This window comes from Euphorbia lathyris, chromosome 8 (assembly GCF_963576675.1).
Source record: "Euphorbia lathyris chromosome 8, ddEupLath1.1, whole genome shotgun sequence".
Taxonomy (NCBI): Eukaryota; Viridiplantae; Streptophyta; class Magnoliopsida; order Malpighiales; family Euphorbiaceae; genus Euphorbia; species Euphorbia lathyris.
Genome location: NC_088917.1, coordinates 52,737,820 through 52,749,456, shown reverse-complemented (window position 1 = coordinate 52,749,456; position 11,637 = coordinate 52,737,820). Strand labels below are relative to the sequence as shown.

The window sequence follows — 11,637 nt, the reverse complement described above, 5'->3', positions numbered from 1 at the left end:
ATTGCTACTCTCTTCTAGAAGAGATGATATTATCGACCACTTGATTAGTGAGACTGAGAAGTGTACGACCGTACCTAAGTGATGCAATAGCTTTTATTGATCATTTGAAACTAGTAAGTTTGATGGGAGATTAAGGAAAGTTTTAACAACAAATGAGGGTGATGGAACCTTGCCTTATGTTAAGCATTGATATCACCAGTAAGGGATCATATAGTACTACCATTAGGTTCTTGTTCTAATGTAGAAGATAACCATTTATTCTAGATGGTCATAGAAACTTGCTAGAGTCTGACTATGATCTATGAGCCTCAGGATGGCTTTAGAGGGCCTATTACCGGAGTTAGATGAACCAACAGGATCGCACACAAAGAATGTTTGGCTAGAATATACAAATATAGTTTGGAAATAAACATAATAGTTATGTATATTCCAAACAGTTGTAATAGGTACTTATGGACTCGGGTTAAAAGGTTAATTTTAATTGGATTAAAACCAAGCGCAACCCCAACCCCAACCCCAAGCCCGGATTTTCGGCCTAAAGGTTTCTAATACCTTATAAGATATTGTTTAATCTAAAAGGAAATAAGGAAATATATTATTTGATTTTGAGATAAAAGGAAAAATAAAATCTAACCCTATTTTAAGTAACCATAACCGCTCCCCTCTCTCTCCTACCAAGGGAATTTTCGTCATTCGAGCAAGGAATATTTAAAGGAGGCCGACATCCAAAAGGAGAGCAATCAGTTCTTTGTTATTGAATTAAAGGTACTAGCATACTGATTTAATTCTGAAGCTTTTGCGTGTGTGAGCATAGAGAAAGTTCGCATTTCAGCTTCTGATCTCACGAGGCTCGGCATCAGAATCTATACTCGATTCGGCGAAGAACCATATGGTTTTCTTACCTTTTATTTGGAGCATGGATCCTTGGGATCATTTGGGTATTTAGAAAGTTTTTTCGCTTTAGTTTCTGATCCATCAATTCCAAAAATGAAGCACCCAAAAAAATGCCCAACAAAATCTCGTCGGCCTCCTACTCAACCACTGTTAAATACAAATAAAAGAATTAATTTTTCTTTGAATTTTATAATGTGTGGTGTTTCACGCTATTTCATGTCAAGTTGCATGTTTTATGTCATTTAACATTTAAATTTTAGTTGATCATTTGACATATATTTTTTTCCAAATTATAGGACATGTAACTTGAAAGTAATTGATTACAATTAAAAACCACCACAGGTAAATTAAACTAATCACGCTTGTTACAAAGTTGTTACTTGTAATATCCAACCACCAGATGTGCTATGATTTTATTGTTAGAGATTTTTGTAAGTTACTAACAATAGTATCAAAGAAAAAATAGGATTAAAATTTAAATTGTACTGAAGTGTGCACCACATGCAGCGTTTGACATGCTCTTCATACTTTCTGCCACCCTTTTTTTGTTTATTTTTTAATTGTCCTTTTCCTTTTTTTTTACCTACTTTAATTTATTTATTTTTGAAACTCTTATCTTTAATGGTGTGTTTTGCTGTGCATGTAGTTTATGCTTAGGTGGCTCTTTTTGGTGTTACCACTTAGGTACCTCTTGGAATTTGTCCAAAATCAATCTGGAGGCCGAAAAACGAATATTAGCCGCTTAAACAGAAGAAAACAATAAAAAAGCAACATATATCTAGATCCTAATCGTTGGTTGACGCTAATCTGTGGTTGAGGGGCAGAAAGTCCCTTTTTTTTTATCTGTTTTTGCCTGAAATTGCCTCCAAACACCATAAAATTGTACAAAAAAGACATTAGTAACTTTCAGGAACATAAATTTATAGAGAATGAGAGTGTGAGTGATAATATTTACAGAATTTTATAATAATTTTACATCTTTTGGTAAATCCGTTTAAATATTTAAAAACGTGTTCAAAGATGTGTTTGAACCGCCTCAGATTGTTCTAAACTTCACCAACCAACTCATACTTTTAGAGAGAGAAGAACATTCATTCAAATAGAAAAGAAAACGATTTTAATTTGTGAAAAATCGAACTAAAAAGAAATGCCCTAAACATCCATATTTAAATAGATAGTGATCGAAGTCGATCTGTAGGTCCGTTTTGGAGGCCCCTCCTCATCCTTGTTCCAAAATCACATGATGATATAAACATTTTATATCGTCATGGTTTTAATCCGAAGATGGGTTTGTCCATCAAAATCCAGGTCAAAATCCTTTGTGAAATGAAAGACTTTTTTTTTTAAAAAAAATTTGCCCAATGCACTTACATTAAAGAAGCAAGAAAAATCTCCATCAAATCCGGATATGATTCGAACCCATGACCTCTCAAGGCATAGGTAAGCTCTCAACCATTAGGCTAAGAGCTTCACCACTTAAAATTTATTGAAAACATTTGAAATTCAGAACGAAATGAAAAAACAAAAAAAAAAATTAAATTAAAATAAGAGAGCAGAAATAGGGCCTGGATTATTCCAGTCAGAAATAGAATGGATTTTTGCCTCAAAAGTGACTTTCTCCCTAATCTTCACTTTCGCTTAAAACGTTCCGTTGTGCCTTTTACAAAATAAAACTAAGTTTGTATTAACCCTTCCTAACATTTTCTTTACTAAGCCCCAAAATTATTTATCCAATCAAAGCATAAGAAAATTGTCGATATAGTTAAAAAAAAAAAAAGAATTCTTGGTGACTTGAATTGATCTTTTGGGAAATGCGATTTGAATAAGCAAATGCAAAATATAGACACCAATTAAGCTAACAATGCAAATCTGGTTCTTTAGTGCCCTTCAATTTCTCATTTTCCTGCTCATTAATCCAACACATCCAGTTCCTAACATTTTCATAGAATGCGATGGGAAATTTCCTACAAGCCAAACCAAACCAAACCGCAAGGACCATTTCTATAAAAGAAGAACAAAGTTTTTATTGATAGAAAAGAGTTCTAGGATGATCCATTTCTACTTGTCTAAGAAGATGAATTTTGCAAAACCCACTCCACTAGAGTTGCAATGCCAAATCCCGTTGCAGTTCGCTTCTTCTCATTCCACACTGGCCCAGCCATGTCTATATGCATCCACTCCACTTTCTCAGTAATAAACTGCATATATATTTATGTGCCTTCAATAACTATGTTGAGTAGAATGCATTAGATTCATAGGAATAGGAGTAAGTAGTACCTGTTTCAAAAATAGAGCAGCAGTGATGGAACCACCTTGACGACCACCTGTGTTAACCATATCAGCCACTCCTGACTTCATCGACTCCCAGTAACTTTCCTCTAATGGCAGTCTCCATAGTTTCTCACCACTCTTCTCTGCTGCTGCAAACACCTCCTTAGCCAACCCATCACTCGGTGTGAACATACCTACAACATGAAATAACAATGTTTTTATCCCTATGGCACTCCTACTCCATGTTTTATCAAGAAATATGCACCTACCTGCAATTGAAGGCCCAAGTGCAACCACACAGGCACCCGTCAATGTTGCCAGGTCAATTATCTGCAAAATAATGACTCTAATAATCATAAATTCACAATAAACATGTATGTAACTTTAAGATCAGAAAAGACCTACGTCGCACAGAAAAGCATATGGAAATTGATACAGAAACAGGAACAGACACTGGGAAACTATAGTTGTAAAAAAATATAGGAAATTGCATGTAAGTTTATATAATAGGAAAGAAAAAAATAAGTTTTTTCATTTTGAAAGCTTGAAGGAGATTATCTATAAAAAAATTATGGATTCAATACATGTGACTCACACATGATCATAAACTAATTACTCCCTCCATTCCACTTTATAAGTCATTCTAGCAAGTCAGTTTTTTTTTTTTTTCTGCACGCAAGTCATTCTAGTTTGCCAAGAATTCCATGTGTTTTTTAACATTCCAAGACTTATTCCCCAACCATTACATGAGAGAATTTATTTTTTTAAGTTAACCAATATAAATTCATTAATTTGACTCTATATTAATTGTATTCTTAATTTGTGTGAAATAACCTAAAATGACTTGTATAAAGAAACGGAGTGAGTAGAAGATTTGATAATATGTCATCTCCTTGTAAAAACAAGTTTCCAATTTTCTTAGATTACAGAAGCGTGACTGGTTTGGCCATGTGAGACGTAGAGCGCTTGATGCGGCACCGGTTAGGAGGACCGAAGAGTGGCAAAGGGATGTAGTGGTGAGGGGTAGGGGAAGACCTAAGCAAACTTGGAGGAGGGTGATCGAGAGTGATATGAGTTTACTGGGAATTGAGAAAAATATGGTAGTGGATAAGACGGAGTGGAGGGAGCGAATTTGTGTCGCTGACACGACTTGATTTCACGGTTTTATATGATGGTTCATGTTAGCCGACCCCGAATCATTTCGGGACTAAGGCTTTGTTGTTGTTTACAGAAGCGTGACTGGAAATGTAAAGTTTCGGTTTCCAAGAATTTCAGAAACTGAAATGTAGAAACTTTTTGAAATCAAGGTTTCCTTGCAACATAGATTATATTAACATTATAGAACACGCCTTGCTATAAATACCAAGCATAGAAATATTTCAGCAAGAGTAAAAAGGGCGGCCCGGTGCACTACGCGTCCCCGCTAAGCGAGGGTCCGGGGAGGGGTCCCACCACAAGGGTGTACTGGGGGCAAGCCTTCCCCTGCCTTTTTTTTTTTTAGCAAGAGACCGCTCCTAAGACTCGAAACCGTGACCTCTCGGATGAAAAACTTTTAAGAAGCAAATATATAATTTCAAGTGACCGTTAGCATTTCAAAAATAATTTGAATATCAACAATAACTAAAGAGAGGAAACAGATGCAACACTCCTGCAACTAGCAACCAAAAACTACATTTGACAATACCTTATCCACACCCTGGTTACAGGCATAAACTAAAGCATCAGCTAGTGTAAGCCTGCCTTCAGCATCAGTGTTGTTGACCTGCAACAGAGAACATTATACTCTCATTGATGAGCATCAAGAAACTTGGACATGTTGAAAATTATTTCACTAAAGAAGTAACTGCAGAGCAGAAACAATAACAAATTGCAGTTTAGCCTAGTTCTATGCATTGATACTTCCAAGAAGCACACATTATTATAGTCCTATAAAAAACAGGTCGAATCATATTGAATACAAAATTTCAAGAGGCAAGAATATTTATTTAATCACTGACAAATATGCATAACTATCAAGTAAACTAGAGGCCAGATTTATAAGACACTGATTATCCAATTATCCAATAAAATCTATTTGGTTGACCATGATTGTTGCCAACCATAAGAGAATAGCCGCAAGAATTACAGGGTTTATTAAATGAATAGTACGACATCCAGATTACTTAGAACAAAAGGAAGAATATCTAGCTTTAGCATTTAGATTCACCTAATTAAATCTAACTCTTCTCAACTAGACATATTACTATCCCTGGTATAATGAATACAATACAATTTTTAGGGTACTTGAAGTACTGCAAACTGTTAGATGTAAATAATTTAAAGCACACTTAACTATTTCTAAGAAGGAAGAAAACGGATCATAAGAAAGAAATTCAGGAACTCTTACATACATGTCAAATCTATACAAAACATAACAGCACAATTGCATACATAAAGCCCCCATGATTTGCTAAATGTACCTCAATTGTCTTTCCATTAGAGGCAGTGACTATGTCTCCAGGCCTCATGCCTGTTCCACTAATCATATTCTCACAAGCTGCAACAATGAAGTGAACCTGAAAAAAACACAATTCTCAGTCAATCTTCACAAATAAGGAAATTTTGTTTTTTATTAAATAATAGAATTTGCAGAGTGGCAAATGGCATTCTTACATTTCAGAATCTAGCTATGCCTGCCTCTTAAATACACAATCTAGCACTAAAAATTAAGGATAATCACAAGGCACATAACCCCCCATAAAAGTAAAACACCTCAATCATTTCCTTCTACAGGTTATCTAAAAAAAATTATCATTAAAACAGGACTTTGGATTCCAAATCTAAATTAACCTGCCACCATATAGATCTGAGGGCTCCACAAATGCAGGGGAATTAGACAAGTATGAAACAATACTGATTACTGAGTACAAGGGAGCACAAATAGCCAACCTCTACTCCAGGAGGTTTAACTTGACCGATGGCTTTTGCGGCTCCTAGGACTGCTCCCGAACCTCCCATATCAAATTTCATAAGCTCAATTGAACAACCAGGACCTGTCTTGATGTTATAGCCGCCACTGGAGACAGGAAAGATAAAATAGTCAAGGACCTCTAAATACAGATTTAAAACAACTGAAAGAATAAAATGCAACAAATACTGCTTTCCAAACTCAAAAGACACAGTAAACATCAATGAAACAGAATGCATCAAAAACTACCGTACGACATCATGGAATTCACATAACAAGAAGAGTGACCCTCATGTGCAAGACAGCAACCAAAACTAACATAAACCATAATACCAAATGATGTTCAAATGTACACCTATGCAATGCCTACTTGATAGAAATGCTACGTATTTGCAATATAGTTCACCTGTCAAAAGTCAATCCCTTTCCAACTAAGGCCAACTTTGCTTTGATGGGTCCACTTGCTGGCTTATAATGCAAATGAATGAAGTAAGGGGGATTCGCAGATGCTGCTGCAACACCAAGATAGGACCCCATTTTCAATTCTTTGCATTGCTCTGCATTCAGGATGGTAATAGAGAAAACATCGCTATATGTCGAAGCAATCTTGGAAGCTTCTTCGGCCAGTACAGCTGAAAGCAAAACATCCCACCACAGTTGAAACACAAAAAGATCATGTCACACCACATATGAGCACATTTATGCATTGATATATGATACAGGTAACATATATGAAAAAAAAGTGCAACGATACACATTGTTTGACACAAAACTAAATCCCAATTGTCCATTGTGCAAATGAATCACAAAGACAGGTTATTAAACTACTACTAACCAGGGGTGAGTACATTGGCAGGTGAGTTCACAAGCTCTTTTCCAAAAATAATGGCAGAAGAAACATCTTCAGCATACTTGAGCTTCTTCTCTAGTTCTGCTCCAGTTCCAAGACCAAGAATATCAACAGATTTAAGCACTGGTTTCTTTGAATCTGACTTGTACCTAGTATCTTCATATATCCCCAGCACAGTCCCTGCACAACTTGAACTATTCTTGTAAATAACTCCTAATTTTTAATTCATTCATCACATAGCATTTACAATGCCATCAAATCATAAAAGCAAGTACCAGAGGCTATTGCTGAAGCAGTATTAAGCTTTGAGTTATTAGCAAGACTTCCTGAGGCAAGAATTACACCGATGTTGCTTGCTTGAGAAGCCTTTGCAGTTGCAGCAATGGCCTCACCAAAATTGCGAAAAGCCAATGTGGTAGAAGCACACTGTCCAAGCCCAATCAAGCCAACTCTTTTAGAGCCAAGACCAGGAAGTCTAAGCACCAAAGATTGACCAGCTTTTCCAGTGAAATCCTCCTCGGAAGAGGCTTCACTTAAAAGACCGCGCAAGTGGCTATCTAGCTTCTTTAATATTGAGTTCTCAAACTTTGTGCTCTCATTCTTGACCATATCTTTCTCAGTAACACCAACAGCAAGTACGTCTCCTTTCCATTCAACCACATCGATATCTTTCGCAGCAAAAGAGATCTGTGAAAGATTAGGAAACTTTTACTACTCAAACAGAACAAGATTAAACATTACATAGCCATTACCACATACGTCTACAAAATAAATCAAAGTAAAACTGAAAGAAATTGGCAAACAGAAGAACAACTGAGTAGGAATTTAGTCCCATACAACCGACCAAATTAGATTAAAGAAAATCGAATTCAATAGATACGAAACACTCGTGGAAACAAAACTATCAATCTATAGAAAATAAAGACGCGATTGACATGAAAGAAACACGCAAAAAAGGAAAAAAAGAAGAATTGAATCCAATCGAGTATATGTGATAGGTAGAAGAATGACCTTGGGGACATCGATGGTGTTGGGTTGAGTAAGACCAAGAGTAGCACGAGCTAAAGAGTGAGCCATTAGGTAGCCTCCCCTTCTGCGATGAGACAATGGTGAAACAGCGAGAGAAAATCTAAGTAGGGGGGATGATGATCTAAACTTGGTGAAAAGCAAGGAGGAAGAAGAAGGAATAACAAGGGAAGAAATGGAAGCGGCCAATGACACTACTTTGGCGGTCATTCTTCAATGTGGGAGTGTCTATCTATTTATAATGAACCATCAACCAAAGATAGGAATGAAATGCTAATTCTGAGATAAAGATAGCGGCACCACTTGTGACTGCAACCTCTATTGGGGTGTGGGCTTTGCCGCTCACAAACCTGTCTTTTATGGCAAATACATACTTCGTCTTCGGTACCCATATTTCTCAACCCACTTGTACAATTTGTACCGTTTATCATAATATGAGATAGACATGATAAAAGTACACACTATTCGATTACGCGACATAATATCGATATGTAATTTTAGTATTTGGGTTTAGCTTAATAGATAATAGGTTCTTTTTTCGTTGACACGAAACTGACACGTAAATTTTTAGGGTGGCTTAGGATTGATATGCTAACCCGAAAACAACACGAAATGGTATAAATATTTAAAATTATTATTATATTCTCTTGTATTTTTATGTCACTTTATTCATAAAGATAATAAAATTATAAGTATTACTTGCAAATATAATTTGAACCTCCTAAATTGTTATAAACACATTATATAACTCTCTAACATGATATTATCGAACTTTTCGATGGTTAACGTTAACATACTAATCTAAAATGATATAAAGTATTTAAAAATAGCCTCATATCTTCTTATATTTTTTAAAAGTTATTATTAATATATATGCATAACATAATTACATATTATCTGAAAACACGACACAAAATCGACACTAACTCGAATATGTTAACATGAGTGTGACACGAAAGTTTTTAGGCTGGGTTTGGATTTACTCTTTTTAACACGAATCTAAAATGGCATGACACGAACACGACTCAAACACGATAATTGTCAGGTCTAAATATGTGTATGATTAAGATAAGAGCAAATCAAATTGTCTTCCTTTAATCGCTCTTCTTGTTTTTTTAAAGACGTGCGTTCTTTCCTTCTTCGTTTTTTGCAACTCATCTCTATTTTAAATCAATTTTGTTTCCACTTCCTTCGTCCTTTTAGTGTTTTCTTTACATATTCCATTATGGAAGCTACGAAAAACTTTGTTAGCATTCATGAAGATATGAGGGAAATCCACGAAATCCATGTGTCGTCTTCGAAATCCTTCGATTCTAGTGATGGAAGTCCTTAAGGTGGATTACGTTTCCCTAGAGGCAATGAGCAAAGAGCACAAAATAATCTATGAAAAAAGATCCCAAAATTGTGGATCCCCATCCATTCTCGATATGCTTTTTCATCTTTCTTTTATAATGACTTTCTTATACTTAGCCAACAATTTCCTTAGTTGTCCGTATTGATTTTGCACGGTGCTTTGATACAATAATATTCTTCATAACTAGGGCTTTTACCATTTACGAAGATCAAATTCACAATAGATTTTCTTATCCCCTCCCTGGTCCCTTATCACTAATCTTAACCCACCTAAGATTATCTCTTAATCATATTCATCTCTCCTCCTAGATTGATTTGGTGTGCCTTTTCTGGTTATATGGATGTATGGGACATTCATTGAATACTCGTAATTTTTCTTATTTTTATTATCTGGCAACTCATCCTCGGGAAATCCACACCACTTTATTTCCTCTAACTAGTCGCCGAATTAGGTTTTCCAGGATGATAACCCCTTTTCACATGAATTTTGGAAACATCGCATTTTTCGACTTCGAACTCATCCCCTGTTCCATTTAAAATTCCCCACCACTTGGTGCAGCCCTTGGGAGAAGGATAAGGGTATGTCCAAAGCCTACACTGTTGAAGATTCTTCCTTAGTGGTCCAACTGATGAAATTTCCCAGAAATCTTTGGACCTATTCTGATGTGTTGTAGGCATATTTAAAAGGTCATCGCTTGATTTCTTGGGATGATGGATGGACTGGACTACCCTCGATTCTTTACCTTTGTAGAGCCCTTACATGTATATTTTAGCCATTTCATATTGATATTCTTTTCTTCCTTCTTACAGATTTTTAGACATGAATGATCGTTTTGCAGCCAAGAGACAAAAGATTGAAAATAGGGCCAAAAGCTATCCTCACTTCCTCCCATTTCGCTCCTTCTAATTCTCTATTCCCTTAAAAGGATCGTCTCCTTAAGGAGGATGCAGTTGATGCTTCCTCTGTGCCAACTCATGTTGTCGGGTCAGTTGGTCCCTTGTAATGTGAGAATTAGATCCAGGGGGTTTAAGGAACTATTTAAAAAATTTCTCCTTTTAAGGCTGACTTTCTTTTTATACTTAATATTTTTCACTTAGTTGTTTTGCACAATGATGCTGAGTAAGGTCAAATGCAACTTTAGTTAATCTAAAACTAAGGCTGCTTCTAACGTTGAGTCAGGAAATAGCGCTAGAGTCTATTCCTGAACTCAGTACTAAAAAACACACAACTCAATATATATATATATATATATATATATATATCAGTTTTAGCGTTTTACTAGACACAGTACAAAGCAAGCAGATAAGGAGTTAAGAGTTAGAAAATGTTACTCAGTAGATTTATCCTAGTTCGGCCTCTTGCCTACGTCCAGTCCCCGGAATCCTTCCGAGCTTTAATCCACTACTGAGATCTTTTAGGTAGAGCACAAACCTCTTACAATAGTCAGCGAGTATACAGAGTACCTTCCTCTATATCATATACTCAACACTATTCTACCACTGAGTGCTATAACTGAGCAACTCAATATCTCCTTACAATCTTTAGAAATGATAAAGGTTTTGTTCTAAATACACAGAACACTTTAGATGATCTACAATCTAGTCTTTTACACAAAATGAGAGTGAGTGTAAGATTTCTTTGTTTTTCTTTGGCACAGAACTTCAGATAGCAATTTGGTCAGCGTTTCGACTTTTTGAAGATCTGCATAGAATGAAGCAAATGAAATGCCTATTTATAGTGACATATGAACCTCCGGTGATTTCGAATTTCGAAATAACCGTTGGAGGGAAACGGCTTTACTGTCGCTTTCGCTCGTCAGTGCTTAGTGTCTTCGGTCAATAAAAACGTTACCTTTTCTGTGTTGATCAGGGATCAAGTGCTTTTGGTCAGTAAGCATCAGGTTGTCTCTCCATCTATGGTAAAGTCTTCTCGACAGCTTTCTGCGGAGTCTGACCTTTTCCCGAAATGGATTGGCTTTGTCTCCAAGTTGTTGAGGTCAACTTCTGGCTTGTTTTCTATTCGTTCGACTCAGCAATTTCATCGTGAAGCAATTAGCAAGGCTTTTGGATCCTTCTTCTTGCTGAGCTGAGTTGATCCATAAGCTTGGATCTGTTGACTTGGGCTTTGACACTTTCTCATGGGCTTTGGGCCTTGGTCTTAATGTCTTTTAATACTTGTGAATTTAAATACTCAACATTTGAACAAACACATTAATAACAAGGGTCAATTACATGAATATCATAATTAAGTACAAAATTACAACTAAGTCATATCACCAAACTTAATTTTTAATAT

The 11,637-nt window shown here is 36.0% G+C and overlaps 1 protein-coding gene across 1 annotated transcript; it reads right to left on the bottom strand.

Annotated features, from left to right (window-relative positions):
• Window positions 1-2,744: 2,744 nt before the first annotated feature.
• Window positions 2,745-8,257, bottom strand: LOC136202375 (leucine aminopeptidase 1-like). Its single transcript, XM_065992948.1, has 10 exons — window positions 7,974-8,257; window positions 7,238-7,649; window positions 6,948-7,142; window positions 6,519-6,744; window positions 6,094-6,220; window positions 5,625-5,720; window positions 4,850-4,927; window positions 3,435-3,495; window positions 3,172-3,359; window positions 2,745-3,092 (listed from the first exon to the last, which is right to left on the bottom strand). The coding sequence occupies exons 1-10, from the start codon at window positions 8,196-8,198 to the stop codon at window positions 2,961-2,963; spliced, it is 1,740 nt and encodes a 579-aa protein (XP_065849020.1). The 5' UTR covers window positions 8,199-8,257; the 3' UTR covers window positions 2,745-2,960.
• Window positions 8,258-11,637: the final 3,380 nt, after the last annotated feature.